The sequence below is a fragment of the Phascolarctos cinereus genome, unplaced genomic scaffold (assembly GCF_003287225.1).
Source record: "Phascolarctos cinereus isolate Bilbo 61053 unplaced genomic scaffold, phaCin_HiC Scaffold_4;HRSCAF=312, whole genome shotgun sequence".
Taxonomy (NCBI): Eukaryota; Metazoa; Chordata; class Mammalia; order Diprotodontia; family Phascolarctidae; genus Phascolarctos; species Phascolarctos cinereus.
Genome location: NW_027555847.1, coordinates 229,043,020 through 229,069,652, shown reverse-complemented (window position 1 = coordinate 229,069,652; position 26,633 = coordinate 229,043,020). Strand labels below are relative to the sequence as shown.

General features: G+C 48.1%; 3 protein-coding genes across 4 annotated transcripts; 2 read left to right on the top strand and 1 right to left on the bottom strand.

The window, feature by feature from the left end:
• Positions 1-590: 590 nt before the first annotated feature.
• On the top strand, positions 591-10,125 carry PRSS36 (serine protease 36). Its single transcript, XM_078151741.1, has 14 exons — positions 591-600; positions 2,163-2,325; positions 2,959-3,239; positions 4,390-4,556; positions 5,715-5,952; positions 6,056-6,185; positions 6,411-6,649; positions 6,765-6,925; positions 7,096-7,324; positions 8,052-8,193; positions 8,347-8,422; positions 8,585-8,846; positions 9,152-9,276; positions 9,558-10,125. Exons 1-14 carry the CDS (start codon positions 591-593, stop codon positions 9,837-9,839), a joined length of 2,505 nt encoding a protein of 834 aa, XP_078007867.1. The 3' UTR covers positions 9,840-10,125.
• Positions 10,126-11,750: 1,625 nt separating this feature from the next.
• PRSS8 (serine protease 8) lies at positions 11,751-15,503 on the top strand. 2 transcript variants are annotated; one of them, XM_021008462.2, is made up of 6 exons: positions 11,751-12,000; positions 12,266-12,283; positions 12,737-12,902; positions 13,077-13,348; positions 13,465-13,631; positions 14,120-15,503. In XM_021008462.2, exons 1-6 carry the CDS (start codon positions 11,913-11,915, stop codon positions 14,429-14,431), a joined length of 1,023 nt encoding a protein of 340 aa, XP_020864121.1. In that variant the 5' UTR covers positions 11,751-11,912; the 3' UTR covers positions 14,432-15,503. The 2 variants fall into 2 exon arrangements, with proteins under 2 accessions (XP_020864121.1, XP_020864122.1); XM_021008463.2 differs by lacking the exon at positions 12,266-12,283.
• Positions 15,504-15,595: 92 nt separating this feature from the next.
• Positions 15,596-26,609, bottom strand: KAT8 (lysine acetyltransferase 8). The gene is given in 12 exon segments (XM_021008457.2): positions 15,596-15,821; positions 16,541-16,695; positions 16,953-17,103; positions 17,201-17,294; positions 17,386-17,526; positions 18,053-18,142; positions 18,887-19,051; positions 19,230-19,283; positions 20,491-20,654; positions 20,657-20,665; positions 20,808-20,882; positions 23,979-26,609. Coding segments are annotated over 12 exon segments (1,365 nt in total). The 5' UTR covers positions 24,181-26,609; the 3' UTR covers positions 15,596-15,756.
• Positions 26,610-26,633: the final 24 nt, after the last annotated feature.

The following is a 26,633-nucleotide window of genomic DNA, read 5'->3' as shown; positions in this document are numbered from 1 at the left end:
GGATATGCCTGCACTAGGCAGAAGGCGTTGGGAAGTTTGGAACCAAGCTGAGAGATAAGAGATGACCTTGTTGGGGAGCTTGCAGTGTCTTGACTCTATTGGGGTAATCCATTGGTAATGATCAGTGGAGTGATTGGACATAGGTGACTTAATGGGGAACCTCTCTGAGAGAAGAGACATCTGTGGGCACTAAACAGAGAGATGATGTAGAGAGGCAGTTTCCGCTCCCCACTCGCATAACACATTGTGTTTTCTATTTCTGCACCCACCCTATCTCACAGGAACTCTCCTGCCCCAGCTTGATCTCTCTTCCTTCAATGTTTGTGTTAGAGAGGCTGACACTAAGAACAAAACTATGTCTTGCTTGAGGCAGCTGAAAATGAGAGTGGTTAGCCTTTGACCTGGAGCAAGTCACAGGAGGCCCTTAGAGGGCCTCCATTTCCTTCCACACAAAATGAGGGGGGGTTGAACTAGACAATCTTCAAGGCCCCTTCCAGCTCTGACATTCTAGGATTCCAAGCCAACACTTGATAAGGAAAGTGAGTTCAGGGGCATGAGGCACAGAGAGGAGAATGAGATGCTGGCTGTCCATGTTGCCTGGTGAGTCTGGGTAGAAGCTAGGCCTTGGGCTCCAGCCCAGCCCTCTCCCCTCCCATAGTGCAAGCGTCCTGCCCGGCTGCTCTGGGACATGGGATCTGTGATCACATTGTTCAGGACTGGATCAGATTCCCTAGGCTCCTCTCTCTGGGGCTGGCAGGCAGCATAGGTAACTGGAGCAGTGTGAGAAAAAAAAAAAAGCCCAATCCATTAGGCCACCCAACCCCACCCAAAGCAGAGGTGAGTCACATCAGTGAAGATCCCCCTCCCTCTCTCACCCCAAATCCCAGGGGTGCCAAGCAGGGAGTAATCTTCCCCCCTTCAAACTCACAAAGAATCTAGGATTCTCATCTCCCAATTCCCAAGAGTGTCCCCCCAAGCTCCATTTTCTTCTTGGAACTCTGTGTGTGGTCCTGACCCACCAGTTCTCATCTCCTAGATTCTGTCCTGCCTGCTTCATTGTACCCACCCCCTTCAGAAAGCAGATGTCCTGCCTTCTACCTCTAGTAACCAGGTTAGCTTGGCCCTATTCTCTCTCCCCCCACCCCCACACCCCGCTTCTTTGAGATGCATCCGGCCTTGGGGTGGGGCACCCAAACTCCCCACTGTCTTCCAGCCCCAGTACCTCTCCAATTCCCCGGGATGGGCTAAAGCCAGGGAGGGTGGGGCTATTCCTCAGGCCAGTAGGAGCTGCCCCAGGCAGTGGCTCTTCAGATGCTAGAAGGGGAGAGGTCTGCTTTTCCCCCCAGAGCTCTGGTGTCCCCAGACCCAGCAACGTGATGTTCTCAATCCAGCTCCTTCTCCTGCTACTGGGTAACTATTGGTATTGGTGGACAGTGGGGAGCAGTCGGTCACCAGAACTGGAGAGGATAGTCATGGGCAAATGACCTAAGATCCCAGGAAGTAATAGTTCTCTTGGGTTAAGAAATTTACTAGAGTTCTAGGAGGGAAATTGGATGCTTAAGGGCCAGGATGCCTGTGGAAAGGGAAATTGGGGAATTAGGAATACCTAGTAATACTCTTGACGTCCTGGGAGAGCATTTAAATTTTAGCATGAAGATGAAAATGATGTGGAAGAGAGGTGCGGGAGGAGGGCTATAGTATGAAAGATTTAACTTAGCGAGATTTTTCTTTGCTATGTCTTCCAGCCCTCTACCCCACCCCAGGAAAAACACAAGATCTAGGTAAGAGAGAGGGGCTAAAGTCTGAAGAGCATGAGGAGGACAGAGTGTAGAGTTGGGAGGCTGGTGGTCTTGGGTGGGCAAAAACCCTCTGTCCTTGGAAAGAGCAGAAGCAGGATAACAGGGTCACTGTGAACTGCAGTAGGAGTTGGAATGTCTTTCACTGTTATCTCCCTAGCCTTAGCCCTCTCTTATATGTAAAGGAGACCCAATAGCCAGTGGCCTGAGAATGCAGGGGAGTGGGCTTCTTTGCAGATCATTGGCTGGGGCATGGGGGGGGGCATGTGAAGTGGGTTGCTGTTGGCCCAAAGGGCTACATGAGGTTTACAGAGGGGCTGGACAGGACAGGGGATTGGGAGACTTTATCTTGAGTTCCTCTTCCAGAGTGTGGTCGAAGCCGCCCCCAGCCCCGTGTTGTGGGTGGCTCTGATGCCATGCTGGGAGACTGGCCATGGCAGGTGAGTCTGCACAAATACGGCATGCAAATCTGCGGTGGCTCTCTCATTACTGAATCCTGGGTCATTTCTGCTGCCCACTGTGTGGTAGAGTAAGTATATAATCTGCACTATTTCCCCTAGGCTCATGACTGACTGTGCTGACCCTTTGCTCCCTTCTCTTAAAAGGTCCCAGTCCTTACTATGCCAGAAATAGCTTGACTCTTATAGGCAATACAAAGCATGAGTACCATGCTTCTCTCTTTCCCCAAGGTCCATGCTTCCACATGAACTCTGGTCCCTAGAGTTCTTTACAGCTAAGACTGGGTCATATATATCTTGGCCAGATTTAAACCTGCCTCTCTAAATAGCCCATATTCCTCCTCCCCTTAATGTTTTTTTTTCAAATTTATCAGTCAGTCAAACATCTATATAGCACAAAGTTTCCTCCTGAGTAATCAGTTCTATAGAGGGTTCTTGATTGTACTAAACCAACTGCAAGTAGCAGGATTACTCTATGACAGCCTCTCTGGGTAAAAATCATTTGCACTGCCTATCAGACTTAGAAATCTTAATTAACTGTGGATTATATAGTCACTCAGGTTGTGAGTGGTAGATCATTACTCACAAACCCTGTTTCTTTGACTCCAAATCCATTACTTTTTACCATTTACAGTGTGTAGAAGAGTGGACCTGCTCTCCTAGGTGGATCCAACCTTCTTAATCATTCACCTTCCTTTTTCCAGGAATGGCACTGTGAGTCCACCAGAGGAATTTTTAGTGGTCTTGGGCTTGTACTCTCTGGACCTGATACAGTACCAGGGACAGTACCGGAACATAACAGAAATTCTGATTCCCAGTAATTACACCATGCCACACCTAGGGAGTGACATTGCCCTGTTGCGTCTGGCTGAACCTGCCAACCTCACAGAATCTGTACAGACCATCTGCCTTCCCCAGGCCAATCACCACTTCCCCCAAGGAGCCTCCTGCTGGGCAACAGGCTGGGGAGACATACAGGAAAAGGGTGAGTCTTTAAAAAGGGTGGTAAATCCAACTCTTCAGGACTGCCTAAAAATTGCCTGCTTCCTTTCATTCCTTCTCATTTCCCCCCTTCTCTCCCCTGGCCCCATCCTTCATAAACCCCTTCCCCTTCGCTCTATTCCCATTTTTTGCAACTAAATTAGGCATCTCCCTTCTGTCTACCCTGACTTTCTATCTCCAGTATAGCAATTAAGAGCAAAAGATCGGGCTTAAGTCTTGGCTCTGATACTGGCTGTCTGTGGGCTACTTCATTACTCTAGCCTTCAGTTTCCTCATTGTTAAATGAGGTAAAAAATATCCCTTAGGGTTATTGGGAAGAAAATAGTTTGCAAATTACTGCTATTGTCTATGAATCCCATTTGTTTACATTACTGTGAATGCCATTATGCTTCCCTCCCATTTCCCTTGCTAGCCCCCTTTCCAAGGCTCACTGGGATTCTCACTGGGGAGATAGTCAACAATCAGATGACATATCAGGAAAAAATGGTGACCTTACTCTAGACAATTAAGGTTCCTGTTGATTTTTTTTGTTGTTGTTAGGGATTGTTAGGGGAAACACTGGAATTCAGGAAGGACAAGAGCATGGATTTAGGGTATTGTTGGAAGTGGTAGTGAATGAATACATTGTCAGAATAAAACTTGCAGGTGTCTGATCCTGTGACTGAAAGAATATTATGCAGAGACAGAAAGGCTGAAAGGCATGGATCGAGTTACTGAAATAGCATTTTAAGGTTTACTAAGTGCTTTAAGATGGTACAAGTATTGTCATTCTAAGATGAGCAAATAGAAGATGTGAAGTGGTTAGCTTTTTACCACAGGTAGCTAGTGAATGTCCAAACTGGTCTAATCTAATTATACTGCGATGTACTTGGGCAGGTCTGAGTTTAAAATAGAGGTAGGACATATCGACAGAAATTAAGAGATTTGAGTCTGGAGCTTATAGAGGGGTTGGGGATGGGTTATATAGATTTTAAGAATGACTTACCTAGAAGGGCATAATTTTAAAGCTATGAATGTAGGGAGAGAAGAGAGCAGGAGATGAGCATCTTTTTCCCTCCTTTCTACCTCTTAATCCATCCCCCAAATTCCCTCACCTTCTAGTCCTCATCTTGGGAATTGCCCTTCCCCCACAGAATGGCTGCCCTCACCACAGCTGCTGCAGGAAGTGGAACTAAGGATTGTTGGAGAGTCAACCTGTCAGTGTCTCTTAAACTCCAATGGCCCCTTCAATGAAACAGTGCAGCTACTCCCAGGGATGCTATGTGCTGGCTTTAAGGAAGGCAAAAAGGACACCTGCCAGGTAAGAGGGGGACATCTCCCTTGCTGTGCCACAATTCATTATCAAATGCCATGTAGAATTTTTTTTCAAGGCAATTGGGGTTAAGTGACTTGTCCAGGGTCACACAGCTAGTAAGTGTCAAGTGTTTGGTGTGAGGTCAAATTTGAACTCAGGTCCTCCTGACTTCAGGGCTGGTGCTCTGTCTATCCACTGTGCCATCTAGCTGCCCTTCATAGGATATTCCAATCCATGCACTTGGGGATATTTTCTGATTGTCCAGTCAGGGTTAAGTGACTTATCCAGGGTCACACAGCTAGTGTCTTTGAGGCCTCCTTTGAGCTCAGTTCCTCCTGACTCTAGGGCTGGCACTGCATCCTCTGCCCTGCCTAGCTGTCTCCATGCCTTGAGTTTTCCAGGTAAACTGAAGCTACACTTATATCTCGGGCTCAGTGCTCAAGTTTCCTCATCAGCAAAATGCGAATAATACTTGGGCTGCCTATCTCACCAAGTTGTTGGCAAATCTTAAGCAGTATGGAATGTGAAGGAGTCTCTTATCTGACTTACTCTTATCAAAAATAATGAAGAACAGTAATGAAACCTTAAGGGTTCTCTTTGCATGCTTTAGTTAAATATATCATTAAACATCTGACCCTAGGGCGCTCATAGATTTACTACAATTTAGGATAGTATTTTATTTTCCTATGGATTTATCAGCACCTTGAACCTGCATTCTAAAATCTCCAGGGCTTTCAGCAAAAGCATACTTTTTCTTTTCTCCCCACCCCCCCCAAGAGAACCTTCTTGCAAACATAGCCAAGCAAAACAAAATTTCCAAATTAGCACTCTGTGCTGAGCCTTCCATTTCTATTAGGAGGTAGGGAACATTTTCATCATTAGTTCCCTGTCATCTGTTGATCATAGACTGGTAGCTGGAAGGGATCTTGGAAGTTATCAAGGGTAATCATAATCCTCTCATTTTACAGATGAGCAAACTTGCTTGGCCCTGGTGTCAACAAAGTATCCCTCTCAGCTTTGTGTTGGATATCTGCAAAATTGACATAAGCAGCTTAATACATACAAGTTGTTGACTAAAATAACAAGACAAATGAGACAAACTAAGTCAAATCAGTGCCCTTTCTAAGATAAGGTCCCCTCTAACCCTAAAGTCAATATCCACAGGGAGACTCAGGAGGTCCACTGGTCTGTGAGGAGGCAGGCCAATGGTTCCTGGCTGGAATCACCAGCTTTGGCCATGGCTGTGCGAGGAGGAACCGGCCAGGCATCTTCACAGCTGTGGCAGCTTATGAAGACTGGATCCGAGAGCGAGTGTCTGGCGCTTCCTTCCCTGAACAACCCGAGCCTGTCACACCAGATATGCCAGAGGAGCCCCCTAACAACTGCACCCTTGCCTTGCCACGTAAGCAATGAAATCGGGGTGAGGAGAGGGTGACCTGAATTCTGAGCTGGGGGAATAGGAAAGTTTGAGACTAATAGTCTCCTACACCTTCTTCTGACCATAGAATGTGGGAGTGCCCCCCGACCTGGTTATTGGCCCTGGAAGGCTATTATAGTTGCCCCAAGATCCAATCCCTGCCATGGGGTGATGGTATCAGAGAACTGGGTCCTAGCACCAGCCAGCTGCCTTCTGGGGTGAGTAATGTTACAGGTATCCTCTTAAGGGGTTGTCAACAAGTCCTTTCAGAGAATCCTGAAAGACAGAATGAATCTATAACAAGAAATCCTTGAGTTGAGGGTACAGGTCATAGAAAATGGAATTGATGGGCATCACCTTGGGTAGCACAATGGGACAATGTCTGAATTGACAGAGATGGGATGCCTTGGTTTGAACAAATGTCTTTTTTGTCCCTTGGACAGCCTCCAGGACCTAAACATTAGCAACTGGGAAGTGATCCTCCCCAATGCAAAAAGTGTACCTGTTATCCAAGTCACGTTAAATAATAACCACACACTGCATTATGGCTATGACCTGGCCCTTGTGAAGCTTGAAGTGTCTGTAAACTTGACAGAAGAGACAAGACCTGTGTGCTTGCCCCAGTCATATCACTACTTTGTGCCTGGAGGCCATTGCCATCTGGCCCAATGGGGTCCTGGAGGTGAGTCCTGAGCAATACAATTCCCTTCCCTCTCCAGACCCAGTTGAGGGAAGGGAGCATGGCAAATTGTCCCCATCATCAGCCTCAGCTCTACTTTCTCCTTTGCTCTTCCTAGTGCCACTCTCGGTCAATAATTCCTTGTTGGAGGCTGAAATGATGACAGCGTGGTGGTGTTATTGCCTCCATGGTGAGGAGTTGGAGGAAGTGCCTATTCCTGGGATGAACCCTAGAATCCTGTGTGCTGACTACCAGGAGGAGGAGAAGAGCAGCTGTTGGGTGAGGGAGGGTTCTGCTTAGGGCAGCCAATCAACTGGGATCTGGGGATCCTGGGAGATGAAAATATTTGAAGAAACTGAAGGGTGAAGAGATGTTTGTGGTCCCAGAGATACACCCTTGCACTTTGAACTTGGAACTCCATCTCCTAATAACCTCTACTCATTTCCCAGTTTGGGAGCTGCTGGAGTCTCCTATGCCAGGAATCTGGGACCTGGTTTCTGGCAGGTGTTTCTGCGCCCACAGACAGTTGTCTTCGGCCTCGGGTCTTCTCCCCAGTGCAACTTCACGATCACTGGATGAGACATGTCACCCTTACTGCCTACCTAGAGGATCAACTGGCCTGGAACTGGGGAACCGTAGTGGATGAAAGGCTCTGTCCCCCCAAAGCCGATTATGGAGGTCAGACCCAGACTCCACCTTCAAACACTCCAGGGCCATAGGAAGCCCTCCAGCCCTTCAGTGATGGGATGGGGTGGGGTGTGGTTATTACCTAGTGGTGCAGTGAGGGAATTCACTGGTTCCATGGGATTCTTGTGAGTGGGGAGGGCTCAGTCAAGTGGTGAGGGGGATATTCAGCTATTTCATAGTGAAGAACTAAGTATTTCCTTATGGATTCATTGGTTTCATGGGTGGGGAGTATTTTAAGGGGTGGGACTCAGTAATTTCATGAGAGGGTTAGGAGACGACTTAACTGGTGAAAGACACTAATTGGAAGATAAGCAATTCCATAGGTTGGAAGAATTAGTGGTTCTATAGGGGAGGGTGAGCTGTGTGGACTTAGGGATTCTATTGGAAGGAGAAAGTCAACTGTTCAACAGTAGACTCAGCTTCATGGGGAACTGATAATAAAGGTTTCATTGGTTACATGGAGGGAGGTTCCATGGTTGGCAAGTTGGAGAAAGATAGGGGTTCCATAAATGGAGTGGGATTCAGGGTTTCTACAGGGGAGGGAAGAAGGGACCTATGGTTTTAAGAGGAAGGAAATTTGAGTGCTATATCTGCAGAGCTTATTAATGATTCCATAAGGAGATGGGAATTAAATGGTTTCAGTGGTTCTAGGAAGAGAAATCAATCTTCCAGCTTTGAGGACTAAATGGCTGCCTATGGAATGTGCTTTTTTTCTTAGCTTGTGGCCTTCGACCAGAGGTGTGGGAAAAGAGTAATCCATGGCCCTGGATGTCAGAGGTGCATGGGACCAGAGGTGGAGCTTGCATAGGCAGCCTGGTGAGCCCTGGTTGGGTCTTGGCAGCTACTCACTGTGTCAGCAGGTAGGTCACTACGAGGAATTCTTGGAGTTCCAGTTCTCACTGGAGAGGGGTACAAAACTGAAGAGTTCTATTAGAAATGCAATGTTCAGTGATTCTATCAGAGATGCAGTGATTTCATAGGGAAGGGAAATTCAGACAGCCCTGGACAAACAGGATGGATAGAAAGCAGAAATCTCAAGAGCAGTTGAGACTTTTATACCCCAAGATTGAAAGAAGGGAAGATCCTTTTGTAAAATACTTTGAAGCTGGAGGGGAGATGCCCAGAAAGAATATTGCAGGGGCTAGCAAATTGACCCTGACTGGATAGTAGAAATAGACTGTGCCCAGTTCCATAAGGGGTGGGGAAGGATTTTAGCAATAGGTAACAACCAAACTCTGGACTCTGCAACAGGCAGGCCTCCACAGCAGCCGGTCTTCAGGTTTACCTGGGTGCAACAGGGTCCGGACCCATTGCCAGGTTTCAAGGTCAGTCATCAGCATTCGCTCGCCCAACAGTATGGGATCCAACCATTCCAACACATCCTTAGTCCTCCTGAAGCTAGAGACCAAGGTGGAGTCCTCCCCCTCCGCCCTGCCTGTCTGCCTGCATTCTGGACCTGCCCCAACAGAGACAAGCTGCTGGGTGCTGGGCTGGAAAGACATCTCAAACAGAGGTGAGCAAAGCCAAAGTAGTACTTTTAGGGCCTAGGGCCATATATCCTTTTATCTTTGGAGGGGAAATGCCTCTCAATACATAGCTAAGTGCTGGTGGGGTTGAAGAAATACTCAGGACATTTGTTTGGGGAAGGAGGATGATGGGGTTGGGTGACTGAGGGGCTGGAATACTCAACACCTTCAGTAAGGGAGTAAGGATTTATGGGAGAGATTATTCCCTTGTCTCAAATCCCGCTGTTGGAGAGATGACCTTGAGTTGAGTCCCTTGCCAGTTCTGATGCTCTTATGGTTTTCTCACCCCAAGTGCCCTTGGCTGTTCCAGTCAGCATCTTGTCCCCTGAACGATGCCACTGCTTTTGTAAAAAGAATGCACTGCCCTCTGGAACCATCTGTGTCCAATATTCCAAGGAAATAGAGGACAGACCTGAGGTATGATTGAAAGGTCAAGAGATGGGAGTGAATCCTAGAGAAATTAGTATTGGGGAGGTATATATAGCACCAGAATGCTTTGGGTTCAAAAGAGGACAGATCCAGGGGACAGAACCTGGGGGCTGGAGGAACAGGACTTGTAGAGTACTATGTCAGAAAACCTAGGGTCAAAAGTCTACACTTATGTGCCTTGGATGACTTCACCTCAGTTCTTGTAAGGAAAAATGCTCTTAAGTCTTAAAATTGCTTTATTAATACAAGTTATCCAAATTCTCTCCTAGATGGATTCAGGATCATCTCTCCTATGCCAAGAAGAAACTGGCGTCTGGGTCCTGGTTGGCCTATCCCTGAAGGGAAGCCAGCAGCTTTTTGCGCCAGTGGGAACCCAGTACTCCTGGATCTCCCAGATTGTGGAGGAGGCATCCTTTATGACACAGTTTAGGTTCAGTCCAGTCTTGGAGGAGACCAGTGGCCTTTGCCCTCCAGACCTGAGCAGCTCTGCAATACTTCCAAAAGCTGCCCTTCTACTGTTCTTACCTCTGTTTCTACTACTCCGACTTTGAGGGCAAGGGGAGAAGATGCAAATGTCCCTGTTTCTCTTCCCCTCCCCATCTGCCTTTGCTGGAATGTGCCCAGACAGGTTCCTGGGAACCTCGAAAGCTTCCACACGTACACACACACCTCCAAGGAGGGTGACTTGATTGACTGAGATGATGACGGAACTGCTCAACCCTGGGTGTCTAATTGGACTTGCGTTCCAACCACTGCTAATTTGAGCCAAAGAATCCTGGGGGTGGAATGAATACCTGGGTAATAAACACAATGCCAACATTGCCAGGGGCTGCTTCATACCTGATGCCTGTGGGAGAGTGGGGGAAGCACCCAAGGGCTAAGAACATTACATTCGAGGGAGAGGGGTGAACCTTAGTGGTGCTTGAAGTACTTCAAGATGGGAAGAAGTAAGCTTGCAGGGGACTTAGGGACATGCTAAGGAGGGGATTCTTAAGCATTATCCCTAGGAAGTCAGAGCTTAGAGCAATGGAAGAAACACACAATCTGGCATCTTGAGTGGGCCATAAGGAGAGAAGCCTGGATAGAGAGTCTAGTGATCATTTTAAGAGTGGAGCCCAGGACTGGTTATTTCTGAGGCCCTGGGGATGTTTGGGTCCAGAGCAGGCCACACACACAGGTGCCAGAGGTTTGAGTCAGGAGCAGGGCTGGAAGAGAAATTTGTAGCTGATAACGTGGCAGCTGCCACTCATTCCTGCCTGCCTGGGCAGGGTGTGCCCAAGGTCAGCTGGGTGTTTGTCACCAGCAGCAATGGAGCACTAGTTTCCCTGTCCCCTCCTAGGTGTAGATGTTCTGATCTCCCTCCATCAACTCCTCAGATTTGATCTAAATGTCCCTGTGTCCTTGCAAAAAAAAAAAAACAGCCCTGAAACCTCTACATTGGGAGTAGGAACCAGAGAGAACACACTTGGACCACTTCCTAGTTCAGAACTGCTTAGAACTATATTTTCCCAAATGTGTCTCATATCCTGAGATAAATTGCAGAATTATCAACTGTCAGCACAGCAACATTACTTACTAACACTGCTTCCCAGTCACCTTCATGGGTCAGGACTTCCCAGGAATGCCCCTCCTGACTCTGGGAACTGAGTTGGGTGGCAGCTGTACTTAAAAGCCCAAATCCTGGCTCTCCTGGGGAACTCCTTAGAAGTAGCTGGACACTGATTGGTTGGGTAGGACTCACTCTATGAAATCTTTCACAGAAAGGAAGAAATTTAGATAGGTATAGAACGTGGTGCGATCACACAAAAGACAGACCCTCATGCCCCAATCAACCTTTTCAGACACAGCTGGTCAGGGTCAGGTTTTTATTGTTTTCAGGCCATGGTCTTGGTCACAGGTAACTGGGCAGATCAGATCTCTCAACCTACTCCACCATGAAATCTGTTCCCCAATGTTCTCCCTGACCATTGGACCTTCTGTCCACGTTTATTCCTGGGGTTTCTGCGCAAAGGAGATCTTGCAAAGGCAGTGGTGAGGTTACAGAAGCCCAGGTGTTCAACAGTTTGGTTTTGAACTACGTAGGAATGTAGGGAAAGAGGCTTAAGTAGTTTACACCAACTACCCTACCATAAATGTTTCCTTGGGCACCAAGTGTAGGGAGAAGTAAAAGAAAAAGCACTTCACAGGTCCTTTTCTCTTGATGCTTGAGAGAAGGAAGGTTTAGATTTGATAATGTGCCAGTTAAAAGATTCAAATGTAAAACAAGGCCTGATTCTGAGAAACAGCTGCTTAGGTACAGAAGGCACTGACCCTAGCCCAACCTCCACCCCTGTCATGCAGAAGAAAGGAGGCGGACCTTGCTCAGGGAGAGGAAGTCCCCATTGGGCTAACCTGGCCAGTGAACAAGAGGTTGGCAGGTAGGGGCGGGGTTGGGCGGGAACAGGTGACACCGGTTACCAGCTCAGCCATTCCAGACCCCTCCCTGAGATACTCCCCAGCGGCTCAACCCCATTCCTTCTCCTCGGGTTGCCAACTGGAAGTTCTCTTACAACGGACAGTCTTACCTGTCCCCTAGGACGGACCTGTTGGGTCAGGGGAAGGCAGGTGCGTCCCAGACTGGGGCCATGAGCTGGAGGATGGGCCTGGGGCCTCAGTGGCCCCTAGCGTTGGTGACAATGCTAAGCTTATTGAATCTGCTACCGCTGGGAAGGGGTGAGTGAAGGCAGCAAGGCTGACAACAGGGAAGTAGGTGACCAGTTTTTCCCCTTCCCCAATCCCTTTCTGTTTCCTAGTCCCTTGGTTTGCCTATTCTCTAGTCTCCCCTTCCCCCTCCCCCCCATCATGGCTGACCTACCCCTTCTTCCAGGTCCTCAGTCTTCCAAATTTTCTACCTTCATCCCATCCAAATATCCCAGACCCCAGCCCTGGCCACCTCCCCTTTCCCGCCCTGCTCATTTTCTCCTTTCTTTGCTTTCAGGGGCTGATGGGAAAGAAGGTGAGAACTTGGGGGAAGGGAAGGGAGGAAAAGGATGGGACAAGAAGGGGAAGGGGAGGAGAAAAAATAAATAGGGGAAAGAAGGACTTTTCTGTTGGAAATGAAGGGGGAAAAGAGAAAAGGAAGAGGGAAATAGAAAAGGTGACAGGAGAGATGGGGGAAGGGAAGAAGAGGGAGTTGGAGGAACCATAGGGAGAACATATGAAGGAAAAAAGGGAAGGGGATCAGGAAGGCAGAAAAAAAAGGGGAAGGGGAAAGGAGAATGGGGAAGGAGGAAAGGAAGTATACAGAGTTGGGAGAGGAAGGGGAGTTTAATTAAGAGTGATAAGGGAAGGGCATACTGAGCAGAGTTGAAGAAAAGAGAAGATAAATGATTGCCCAGATGGTTAGGAAAAGAGTCCCCCCTGGCCATAGCGTCCCTAAACAGCTCCCCCCCCTTTTGCCCTCTTTCAGAAGTTCCCTGTGGCACGGCCTCCCAGGCACGAATTGTGGGAGGTACCAATGCCTCCCCAGGCCAGTGGCCATGGCAGGGCAGCATCATCTACAATGGCATCCATGTGTGCGGTGGCTCTCTTATATCCAAACAGTGGGTGCTAACTGCTGCCCACTGCTTCCCAAGGTTAGACAAGAGTTGGGAGGGATAAGTATGGGGAGGCATGGAGCTGGGAACTCTCGGGGAGGATTTTTGGGAGAGAAATGGAAGGGAGAAAAGATGCTGATTGGATTCAGAAATGGAGGGAAGCAGTGCATCTGGCTTGATTCCAGCTCTCTTCTTCACTTCCCCTCTTCTCAGGGAGCACAGGCTGGAGGACTATGAGGTGAAGCTGGGAGCCCATCAACTCAGCATCCATAGCCCTGATGTAGTGATTAGGACTGTAGCCAAGGTCTTCACCCATCCTAACTATGTAGAAGAGGGCTCCCAGGGTGACATTGCTCTCCTCCAACTGCAGTCTCCTGTGAACTTCTCGAGGTACATCCGTCCTGTTTGCCTACCAGCAGCCAATGCCTCCTTCCCTAATGGACTTCATTGCACTGTCACAGGCTGGGGTAATACACATAGCTCAGGTAAGTTTGCTGTGGGTGTGTGGGTTGCCAAAGCCAGTGATATTCATCAAAGAGATGGGAGAGTTTGGGAGGATGGAGGATTTGATATGTGCCCTTATTATCTCCTTTCGCTGCAGTGAGTCTTCCTAACCCCAAGGTCTTGCAGCAGCTGGAGGTGCCTCTGATTAGCAGAGAGACATGCAACTGTCTTTACAACATAAACCCCGATCCTGAGGAGCCACACATCATCCAGCCGGACATGGTGTGTGCTGGCTTTGTACAAGGTGGCAAAGATGCCTGCCAGGTAAGGGCCTGGTCTTGGGCAGGGAGATACGAGGTTCATGACAAAGAAAGGGAAGAGGACACCTGAGTCCTAAGAAGAAGCAGGGGCTGAAATACTGGATTCTACCTGGCCCCTGATGGGGTGAGCTGCCTGAGACTTTTAGGGGCTTGATGGCCTTCAAAGGAACTGAAAACTGCTGTCCAGGCTTCTCAAATCTACTAGTCGTAGACCGTAGTGGTCACTTCCTTTCTCCTTGCCTCACTTCCTTCATCTATAAAATGATGGAGTAGGACTAGATCTCCAAGGTCCTTCCTGTTCTAACCTTTTTTTTTGGCAAGGCAATTGGGGCTAAGTGACTTGCCCAGGATCACACAGCTAGTACGTTGTCAAGTATCTGGTTTGAGACTGGATTTGAACTCAGGTCCTCCTGACTCCAGGGCTGGTGTTCTATCCACTGCGCTGCCTAGCTGCCCCCCTGTTCTAACCTTTTACGGTTTCTCTATCTCCAGGGAGATTCTGGAGGGCCCCTCTCTTGCCCTGTGGAAGGTCGCTGGTTCCTAGCTGGTGTTGTGAGCTGGGGAGATGCCTGTGGGGCTCCCAACAGGCCTGGAGTCTATACTCTTACCTCCAGCTATGCTTCATGGATTCACCAGAAGGTCTCAGAGATCCAGTCCCACTATGTGCCCCTGACCAAAGAATCCCATTTGGATATGGACCTGTGCAAAAAGGATCTCAGCAAGCTCATCTCAGCCTCAGCCCTCCTGGCCCCAAGCCTGCTGCTGTCCCTCAGTGTGTCAGTCTTTTGTCACCTCCTGCTCTAGAACAGAGCACGATTTCTAGACTTTGCCTGGTTTGGCTGGAGGGCTTAGTCCCTTATCCACTCACTGCCTCCTGGACAACTGACACTTTACTGAGCCCCCCTACCCCAACCCTAGAGGACTGAGACATTCCCTTCTCACTGGGACCTGAAGCTTCAGACTGTGAATTGTGGTCCACCTTTAAAACCAACTGTCGATGGCCTCAAACACTTATTACCTGTGTAACTTGGGGATCAATAACCTCAGCCTCAGTTTCCTCATCTGTAAAATGAGAGGACTGGATTAGATGGCCTCCGAGGTCCCTTCCAGGAGCACTGCCGAGGGACTGACTGGACTTCCTGACCTTTGAGCCAGCTTCTTCCACACCAGGACAGCCATGGTTCTTGGTGTGTGGTTTGGGGCCTTCTTTGAGTTGTTTGTGGCCTGAGCCTTTCCTTACTCTCAGGATTTATGGCTGTTTGTTGTCAAGAGGGCTCTCAGTAGCAACCCTAGTGAACGATCTGGGACTCTTCTGTCTGATGGGCTGGGCCAGGTACTTCTCTGGCTACCACTGGGAAATTCTGCCGCTGTTCTGGAGGACTTGGCCCCTTCATCTGAACCCGTGTCAGGCCCCAGGGTTAGTGGAGACTGGGCATCTCCACAAAAGCCAACCTCAAAGTACTGGTTCTTGTGTTCTGAAGACAAGTACCTTCCCCAGCAAAGAGCAGCTGCATACCCATAACATGGCTCTTCATGAAGGATCAACCTCCTCCACAACTAGCTGACCCTACCCCCACCCCCATCCCAGTTCCTACTGGCGATAACAACTGGTCCTTCCTACACAGGACCCTACCCTGCAGCCACCTGTTATTGGACTCACTCCCTCCTGCTCCACTGCACCCTGGAGGACTGAGCCACCCCTGGGAAGGGGCTGAGGGGTGAGGGTGCGTGTATGTATGTACGTGTGTGTGTGTGTGTGTGTGCGCGCGTGTGTGTGTATATATACGTGTGTGTACGCGCGCACAGGTGCACGCACAGCAAGGGAAGGCAGCACATCAGTCCTATTGAGCAGAATAAACCATTTGTATAAGCAATAGGTGGCCTGTGAAGTCTCAATTAGCTTGTTGATCCCACAGCCCCAGGTACCATTCCTCCCCTTTCTCCCTCCCCAAACAGCCAATTTGGCAATTGTACAGTGACAAGCTTTATTTAAAAAATATTTTAGGGCTTAAAGGTGGGCAGACAAGTCTATACATATTTACAAACTGGGAAAAATGCACCCCTCACAGGTCTAAGGCTGCCAGTGGGGAGGGATGCAGGAAGGTGCAGGGGCATGGTTTGAGCACCATTCACTTCTTGGACAACTTTACTTGCTTGTGCTTGGGTGGTGCCCACTTGAGACAAACTGAGTCCACTGTAGGGGGAAAAAGAGAAAAAAATCAAAGATGGGGTCAGCTGGAACATGGGGTGAGGGGCTGGGAAAGCAAGCAACAACATCCACCCCTTGACAGAGAAGTGATGGACTAGGTACAGAATGAGATGTATGTGTATATATTTTTAACATGGCCAATGGGAGTTTGTTTTGCTTGACTACGCGTATCCATTACAAGGAATTTTTTCCCCCAATGGGGTAGAGGGATAGGAGGAAGAGAAAACAGATTTCTGGTCACTGAAAAAGTAAAACATTTTTTAAAAGGAAAGAAAGCCATCTGGATGTACAGAAGGAAGAACCCTGGACTGAGAGTCAAGAGACTGGGGTTCTAGTTTGAGGAGCCTGCCAGTTCTGATATTCTAAGTTTCCATGAGAGGGAGCCCACGTTTGTACTAGGCCCTGGGCCAAGTTTCAGTGAGCTTAAGTGAGAACAAAAGGGCATATTGAGCGAGGCCTTGAGGGGGAGGGAGAACCAGCCTCCTCCAGAGAGCCGGGTGCTGCTTGCCACTGGTAGACAGGAGCAGGTAGGACCGGTTTTGTGATCATAAGACAGGGGCCAGCTCAGCTGCTGGGGACATAGGAAGCCTTCTGTGGCCAGCAGATGGGAGCCTGGAATCCCCCAGTAAACATGGGCATGTCCAGCTCCACACTCTCTTTCTGACCCCCACTCCCACCCCATGGTTTGGGTACCTCCCCACTACCTGTGATGGGCGGCTTCTTGTACTGGGCACTCTTAAGGTGCTCTTCCACTAGCTTGGGGGTGACACAGATGACATGCTGCCCCTTCCAGTACTTGACCATGTTGAGTGACTGCAGAGTGCTGATGATGTCATTTTGTGTGATGCTGGTCATCTGGCTGTGGTAGTGAGGGTGAAGAGAAGCAATGAGAGCTTAGGGGCTTTCTCTGCACCAGCCCCAGGCACTTTCCCGTGTCCTTGAAAGGGCAGTGGGGGATAGGGGGTGGGGATGGGGAGGAAAGAACGTGGCCGTGTTCCAGTCCATTTGGGGAGCTAGAGAGACAGCATGACACCCTACCTGTCTCCCTCACCCTCTCCTCTGCCCCTCTGGTGATGCTGGGGTGGTAGGAAAGAAAAAGAACATGGCCATCCTCACCTGAGGTCTTTGATGGACAGTGTGCCCCGGAAGTCCCTCAAGATCTCCAGCAGGACCCAGGACCAGTAACTACGATAGCTCAGTTTGCCCAGGTCTGACAGTGGCTTCTCTGGAGAACCCACTGTACTCTCCAACTTCGACAATTCGTAACCTTAGAGATGGGTGGGGTTGAGGATCCTGGTACTCCCACCCCACCCCAGATACACACCCCCTTCCCTCCCTTTCCTATCAAAAGAGGCTCAACTTACTGAAAGCAATGAGGAACTTGCCATAACCTCTGCGCTGATATGGGGGGAGGGTCAGGATACAGGCCACATTATTCCCATCTGGGGACTCCTTCTCCTTCAGGGGCAGGCAGGTAGAGAACTAGTCAGGAAATAGATACTGGACCATCTCAACCTAACACCCAACCCTCCTGTGCCCCATCTGGCACCTTAGAGAAGTAGCCCACGATGTGGGCCCCCTGTCTGTCCACTTCGGTCAAGATGTAGAAGACAAATGGTTCCACATCAAAGTACAAGGTCTTGTGGTCCAGGAAGAGCTTGGCCAATAGACACAGGTTCTGGCAATAAATCTTAAGGGTGGGAGGAAAGAAAGGAATGGGATTAAGGGTCTCCCCCAAGAAACCTCCCTTTTTATAGAGTAATTTAAATCTTTCTAGAATTACAATGAGAGTGGGAAATGCCTTCTGAACCCCCAACCCCCCCTCCCCACTCCAAACAAAAGCCTGCAGAGAAAGGAAACCAGTCTCATTAGTGGATGGTCTCCTAGATGATGCTAATAAAAATAACAGCCACTTAGAGTTGGAGCCCCAGCAGAATTTAAGCAAGCATCCCAAAGGTGAAGTGTTTAATTTTTTTCTGATCTTTGCACAGTACTTTGAACAAAGTAAGTCTTAAATGTCTGTTAAATTGAATCTGCCTAATTTTGAGGGAAAACCTCCCATGGGGCCTTCCCCACCAAAAACAATTTCTTGAGTACCATGAGATGTCATCAAGGATAACACCGGGGGGGGGGGGGGGGGGGGTGGACATGGATGGACACTGCCTCCCATTATAAGGTCAAGTACTCCTAATCCATCCCAAGGCCCGGGGGCACACCTTATGGTCTTTGCCATCCACCTCATACACCGATATGTTGTTCTTTCGGTAGATTTCCTTGCCAGGTGGCTGTCTCCACTGGCACTGCCCCTGGGGTGGAAGAACAGATGAGTTTGAGTCTTATCATGGGATTAGCTCTGAAGGCAGAGAGGCAGTCCAGCACGCAAGTGGGAGAGCTTGACAACCAACACTCCCATAGCAGTTACATGAATCCTGGAACAGGAGTCAGAAGAACCAGAGTAACTTAGCTTGGGCTTTGCTACTACTTCAATGTGTGACTTTAGGCAAGCTGTCTCTTTCTCTGGGACTCAGGCTGTCCATCTATCAAATGAGGAACATAGTCTGGACCAGAGGTTCTTTACCTGAGGTCCACAGAAAGGGGAGGGGAAGGGAGTGGGGGGAACAAGATTTTATTTTTATTTTCACTAACTCAAATTTAGCATTTCCTTCACTATTTAAAAACACTATTCTGAGAAGGGGTCCATGAGCTTCACCAGGTAATACTGCCCAATGAGTCCATGACTCCCAAAACAGTGAAGAACCTTTGATCGAGAGGCTCTCCAGGCTGCATTCCAACTAGTCTAGGGTTCTCTTTCTATCAACTACTTAGGCTCTGACCTTCACTAGCCCTGATGCTTCATCTGCCATGTTATAGGGAGAAATTCTGTCAAAAGATGTGGGTTCTGGTCCCTGCTACCACTAAGGGGACTGGAATAAACTGAATATATTATCTCTATCTTACCCACTTCCCCAATAGTTCTCCTGTCTATCCCAATCCCAAAGGTATTGCATGTGCCCCAAAACATGGTTAAGTGGGCCTCAGTGAGGTCTCACCAAATGGAAACGATAGCTCTTCTCAAATTTCATGTACTTCAGGCAGTATTCGCAGAGCCAAAGTTTGGGCTGTTTCCCATAATCTTCTGGGAATGGGGAGAAGTACCAGGCATCAATCTCATAGTTCCCGATATGAATCTTGTCCACATACTTCACCTTGGTAATCTGTGGGCAGAGACAGTAAAAGGCTAAAGGGAGACAAGTGAGTGGTGGCTTTTCATGATAACCCTAGGAGAGGGGATACATTCAAATGGTAGGGCAGTGAGAAGAGACCAGATCGACTGCAAGGGGACCCAGGGGCAGGGGTAGTGAAAGACCTGGTCTCCCCCCTCTGCCTGCTTACCGCCTCATGTTCCTTTTCTAGTGCTGCTGTTGTGGGATCCATTTCTGCATAGGTCTGGTTGGGAGAGGAAGAGGAGACAGGGAATAAAAAAAATTTTCACCTATCATACCCCCATCAAGTCACAGCTTCCCTTTAAAACTCACCACAATTTGGACATAATTTCCAAACTGTCTTCTACTACTACTGATCTCCATAATCCAACATGGGCCATTCCTATCTCTCTCTGCCCAAGATGTGCCTCTCTCCCTCCTCTTTGTCCTTCTATCCTAATCCTGACTGAGCTTCAAGACTAAGACCCTCTCCTACTTTGCCTTTTCTGACATTCTCTTGCAGAACCAGTCTGGCACCTGTTTAATGATGCATTCTCTCTCACCAACATTATCTGTGCCTGATTATCACTGACCATTTGCCGTTTACCGTACAGTACCGTTAATTTTTTCTTGTGTCTCACCTTGTTCTCCCCAACTAGACTGAGTTCTTCCAAGGCAGAAGGCCTACTTCAAGCATCTTTGTCTCCCATACAGAGAGAGTTTACATATAGCAGACAATTGAGACAAATTTGATCATGGACTAAGAATTAAGGATTGGAGCAGAACAGGAAGGGATAAAACTGGGCTTTGCTCTCCAGCAGGCTCTGGGAAATGTGAGTCCCTAGAAAGGATGCCTCATGAGGAGCATTGGTACAGGACATCGTTCACCCACTACACCCCTTCCAAACTAGACTACTCATAATTCCATGATCTCATCCTACCCTCTATGAAATTGGCAAATGCTATTTCCTTAGCCCTAAAACAATCTACTACTTCCTCCTCCCACTCCTTTATCTCTTGTCTGTTGAAATCTGTCTGTTCCTTCAAACGCAAACACAGGTCAGGTGCTACCTCCTCAATGAAACTTCCTGATTCCTTCTAGCTGGAAGTGGTCCCACCTGCCTTAAATCTCTCATGTATCCCACTTTTCTCATTCTCTTATTCAATTGATGTAAACTGTGCAGAGGTCTTATTGACCTACACGTAAACACTTGGTGGGAACTCACATACAGAGCCAAGTGCTAACAAACAACGGTTGAAGTTAAGTTAAACTTTAGAACAAAAAGGGGCTTGAGAAGGCTAACTTGGTCACCTTCTTCATGTTACAGAAGCAGATGCAGAAAGTTTAAGTGGTTTTTCAAGAGTGACCCAGTTAATCAATCAGTGGCAAAGCCTATCAAAGAGCTCCTATGTCCTGGCTCCCCCTCAGGCCTCCAAAGGTGGCTGCAGACCTTCTGCACATGGTTAATCTCATCATGTTTGCGCTTCTGGTTGCGGGTAATCTTGCGCTCAGGCTGCTCTGCCAGCTCACTTAGGTACTTCTCAGAGTTTTTCTGAACAGCTTCTTTCACTGTCTTGGTCAAGGCCAGGCGATTCTTGTCCACCCATTCATCCAGCGACGGTTAACTGAGAGAGGTGAGAAGTTAAGAGGAGAAAACGCACGTGTCCCACCCACCTCCCCATTCCAGGGCCTGTTCTCCAAGGTGCCCAGTTGGTTCTTCCTGGCCAGGAAAACAGTGTCTGGTCTACAGAAAATACAGGTACTCACAGCCCACATAATGGACATAGAATTCCTCTCGTCCTTCTTGGTCATTTACACGGGACTGAATCACCTCCGCTGAGTCTATAGAACAAGAAACCTTGAAGGATGAGGCAGGGATAAGGGGCAGGGATGGGGGCGGGGATGGCCCTTGGAGAGTAAGCACCCTCCCTTCCAGTGAGGACAGTTTCTAACTTCTCTGGCCCACTTGTGATAATCACCAGACCACTCCTCCCACCTTTCCCTGAGGCATACTCTTCTATTTTTTAACAGCTCTGTTAGGAAGCTATGGGTGCATAAAACTGAAATTTTCTTCCTAACCTGACCAATGCTCCAAATTCTGGCCCCTTAGACTAGACAGAATAAGTTTAATCCTTCTTCCAGATAATTGCCCTTCAAATACTGGGAGAGAACCATCATTCAGTCTTCTCTCCTCCAAGCTTGATACCACCAGCTCCTCAACCCATCTTCTTATGGCCCAGTCTCCACTCCTCACTTTCTTGATCATCTTACTCTGAACAAATTCTATTTTGCCAATGTCCTTCATAAAACAAGGGCTCTAAAACTGAATATTGTACTATAAATGTGGACTAAGACAAGTATAGCAGAATTATCAATTCCCTCACTGTTTACTAAGTACCAAAAAGTATGCAAGGCATTGTGTTAGTAAGGGGAAGGAATACTTGTATACAAAAAAAGTATGATATGAGGTAAAGTATTGAAAATCAACACAGGAGAGATCCAGACAAAGTGCTTTAGAAAAATGTGAAGGAGAAAACACTTTCAGTTGAAGGTGAGAAAGAGGGGAGATAAGGTTAAGGAAGGCTTAATGAAGGCAATGGAACTTGAACTGAGCTTTGATGTTAACAGCAAAAGAATATATTTCAGAATGAGATGAATAGTGAAAATGAACAAGCACAATTTACAAGGAGAACCCAGAAAGGTTACATGTGTTAAGGAATGTTTGGTTAACACATGACTTGTCCAAAGTCATACATGTAGTAAGTAGCAAGTCCCAGAATCAAACCTAGGTCTTCCGACTCCAAACCTCAATGGAAAGGAGCTACGTTGCCACTTGTGTTAGGAAAAAGCTCAGTTGGTTCAGTCTGGATGGAACATAAAAGTGTGTGAAAAGTAACACGGTAAAATAAGGTTGAAAAGGTAGATGGGAATAAAATTACAGAAGTCTTTGAATGAAAAAAGTCTGTATTCAGATAGGGACCATAGGTCACCACTAGAAAGGTTTTTGTTGTTCTTTTTAAAGCAGGGGAATGACATATACCTGTGGATTAGTAAGCTTATTTTGGCAGTTCTGTGAAAGATAAAAGGAGAGGCAGCATGGCATAACAGAGAGCTGACTGGCCTTGGAGCTTGGAACAAGTCGCTTAAGTCTCAGTACTTGAGGGCTATTTTCAAGAATAAAAATGAAAATGTGTGGAAATTCTCAGGGTAGCATAGATTAAATGACAGATCTAGAAAAACCTCTCTTCCTCCCCAACCCCCTCCCCCAAAAAATTTCGAAAGAGAAAGGCAAAGACTGCAGACAAATGAGATGAGTTAGGAGACAACTGCAATAATTGCTGGACCTGAAGTCAGGAAGATCTGAGCTCAACTCTGGCCTCAGACCTTGTATGACCCTAGGCAAGCTGCTTAACCCCTGCCTCAGCTTCTTCATACGCAACGGGGATAATAATAGCATTTATCTCCCAGGGTTATTGCGAGGACCAAATAAAATCATATCTGCACTATGTACATAGCAGCTATTATCATCCAGCTAGTTGGTCTTCCTGACCGAAGGGTCTTCCCACTCCAGTTCACCCTTCACTTGGCTGCCAAGGTGATCTTCCTCATCAAGTGCAGGTCTGACCATATTAGACACACACACTTTAACTCCAGCAGCAAATATATAAAATCTCGTTTGGCTTTTAAAGCACTTCACAACTAGGCCCCTTTCTAACTTTCCAGTTGTCTCATACTTAATGCTCCTCCATATACTCTACAATTCAGAAACATCAGGGTTCTTGCTGCTCTTCCCACAGGACAGCCCATCCTTGACTACATCCCTTTTCACTGATTGTCTCTTATGGCCAGAATGTTCTCCCTCTTTCTTTCTGCCTCCTGGCTATAAGACGAAACTCATAAACCACTTTCTGCAAAAGGCCTTTTTTGGTAACTCTTCTCCCTACCACTGCCTTCCCATTGAGACTGCCTCCCTTTTATATTGTACATCTCTTGTACATACACATGTACACAGTAGTTTGCATGCTGTCTCTCCAACAGAATGGGAATTCCATAAGAACAGGGAAATCCTCTGCATTAACACAGTGCCTGGTACAGACGAAGCACCTAATAAATGGTTCTTTACAATAAGGAGGCTAGTACAACGGTCCCTGGGAGATGTGACAGACCTGAGATAAAATGTCTGCAAATGAATGGAAAGGAGAAGAGATGATGATGGAAGGAGAAAGAAGTCAAAGATAAGTCTGAGGCTTAGATCTTGAAAAAGCAGTAGTACGTCTTCACATGCAGTTTTAGATTGCTTTAATGCTTTCAATGATGAGGAAACTGAAGGCCCAAGGAAATGTAGTGATTCATCCAAGGACATACAGGTAGCCAGGTCTTCTGACTCCAAATTCAACACTTTTTCCACTGCATTAGCAATGCCTCCAGCATTCATTCATTTCTCAATAAAATCAGCTTGACATAATGGAAAGACTGCTGGACACAGAATCAGGAAAGAACTGGGTTCAAATGCTGCCTAAAACACTAATTACTTGACCCTGGGTCACTTAAACTGAGCCTCTGTCTCTTCACCTGGAAAACGGGATTAACACCTCGGACTTTTGAGGATAAATTAGGTGACACGAATAAAAGTGCTTTTGCAAACCTTAAAGCCATATGGAAACGTCAGCTGCTTCTCCCTTTCTCTGGAAGGTTTTGGCTCCAGGTACCTTCCACCTCTCCTACCTTTTCAAGCTCAAGCCAGGCCATCAAACCCCAGCCCCTTCCCCCCGAACCCGGTGCTTTCATCTCTCAGGATGCCCCAGACAGGGGTTCCTCTGGGTCAGGTTTACTTCCGAAATCCAGGCCCTCCAGGAGCCAAGGTCCCAGCGGGAGGGCAACCCTGCCCAAACTCCCCCCCACACACACTCCGCGCTACTCCACACCCCCCGCCCTTACGCCAGGTACTATCCGGACGTCTGCAGAGGTAGGTTTCACCGATCTCCACCGTGACCTCGGGCTCGCCGCGGGCCGGGGCCGGAGGGGAGGCGCGGCCTGGGGGCGGGGAGGTGCCTTCAGCCACTGCTCTCTCCCCGCCCCCGGCCTCGCCGTCCCCCGGTGCTCCGACCGCGGCCGTTGTCGCGGAGCTTGAAGTCGCCATCGAACCGGTCGGAAGTGACGCAAGAATCAGGCGCCTCTACCCCGAAACTTCCGGGTCCCGTACGGCAGAATGGGGCCGAGGCGTGGGGGGAGGAGTCACGTGACGTAGCGCGCCGCTATTGACCCGCGGAGGACACGCACCGCCCACAAAAGGGCACAGTCCCTCACTGATTGGTAGCCACGGCCCGGGAGGCCTCGTTTCTCTCCCCCGCCCCCCTTCTTCCGTACGACATAGAAGTGCCCGGCATTAGCAAGCACGGACGCCCCCTTTGCTACGTCATGAAGACGTCTCAGTTTCGTCTAAGCTCCGCCTGTGGGTGCGCCTGGAGTTCGGAGCATTAGGGTGGAGAGGGGATTACATCTTCCTTTCTAACCGGAAACGCTGGAAATGAAGAATGGGTGGGTCGAATTGCATTCCCCGTTGCCCAGCAACGGCAGATGATGGCGGTAGCAATAACTTCTTGTTGGCACTGGCCTTTTTCCGCTTCAAGAATGGAACCCACCCCCAGGCCCTGACCTTCGCTATTTTCATGGTTTACAAAATGCGTTGCTGTCTACCACCCTGGGAGATAGGTCGTGCAAGAACGATTGTCCCCATTTTACAGATGCAGAGGCCGAGGCTCTAGAGAGGTGAAGCAACTGATCCAAGGTCCCACAGCTAAACAAGAGACAGAGCTGGTATTACTCTAAATCCAAGCCCAGACCTCTTGCCAGGACACCACGCTGCCTCTAGGGTGGTGCCAGTTCAGCTCCCAAAGATCTTAAGAGGTTGTGAAAATTAGAGTTCAGACATTGCTGTGGACAGCTGAAAAGAAAGGGAGGCTTGAATGAGGAGGCCTTAGAACCTAGGGACCTCTCCTCAGAATTTTCTTACACGTTTAAAACAAATTACATAGCGCTAAAGAAGAAATTAAAGTCGTAGTTTTTTTCCTGCCCAAGTTCACAGCCACATTCCTGGCCCACAAATTCATCTGTGAACTCCAGTTTAAGAACCCCTGGTCTATAACCCTCCACCCCTGAACTGCCAACAAGCCCCCTCAACTTGACAGTATTTCAAGTATCTGAACAAGCCTGAGGAGGGTTAATCTCAAGGACTAGGTGTGTGTGTGGTCCTGGGTAACTCTCTTGTGGCTGGTCTTCTAAGAACAAGGGAGTTAGACCATATAGCTCAAATACATACTATGTATTTGGACAGTTCAAAGCAAGGCACTTTGGTCTTTTCTTCCCCACTCCCTAAAGTTCTCAAGGCCTCCTCTTTTGGGAAGCCTTAGTAATGAGCTGAATTCATAGAATTTGGAGGAGGGGAAGGGAGAAGTTCATAGAAGGATAGATAGAAGGTAGTGAATGACTTTCTGGAGTTCTGGTCACCTGAACTATGGGTCAGGATTCCCTCTGAACATCCTCCTGAGAGAAAGAAAGACACGTCAAAGTTATGAGAGGGTGGGGCTGTGTGGCTGTGTGTTTACACTCAGGGTGACTAGGGACTGAATTAGCTGTCATTAATGAGCCAATAAAACCTAGAGATAGGAAGCAGGGAATTCCACCTGTCTAGACTTGACACATCAAGGGATTTTTCAAGGGGGAGAATAACATTACATCTGCCACATTTCCTCCTTACTTATGAGTGTCTCATTTAAAATCCAGCCTCCTTGCCACTTCTATCCTAGTTTTCCCTGCTGTCCCTTACATCTTCCTTCTTCCTATCTTCTGGCCCAAATTCCCAAGTACCCTGCAGCCAGAAGCCTGCTGGCCAGGACTCATAAGGACAGGCAGGAGGCCAACCAGGGTGTCACAACCCAGCCGAGGACAAGTATTTTTAACAGCCACCTGGGATCAGAATGTCAGGTGGCCCCCTGTGACCTCATTAATTTTGAACAGTGGAAAGGAAATAGAATAAAGAGCCTTGCGGAGAATAAGAGGAACCTGAGGATATCATAATTGACAATTATTCCCATTTTAGAAGAGATAAACTGAAGATCTCACCAGACATTCCTTCTCACTTCTAACAGGCCTCTGGCCCCACAAGGGAACTAGCAAAAAGACAGAAGACCCCCAGAATTAGGGTTAGAACTCCCGGGGAGGATTTCTTAGTTATGACAGGAGAAAAGCCCAGGAGAGAGGATGTTGTTGAAAGAACAAGATTTCAAATCAGAGAAGAGTACAAATCTCTCTGCTACTTGTTACCCCAAGTGGCCTTAGACAAGTCACTATTTCCTGAGCTTCAATCCTGTCATTTGTAAAATGAAGGGGTTTGGTCTAGGTGATCTCTAAGGTTTTTACCAGCTCTAAATCCTATGAAATGGATGGTTGCTATCCCCATAGATCTCCTCAAAAAGGAAAGTGTGCCCCACCCCCAGCCAGGCGTACCTGTCTGTGGACAAGGGGGAAGAGCCAAGGTGACCCTCACAGCTTTGTCCTGGGAAAAGGCAGGCAGGAAAGTCTGGCTGTCCCCCA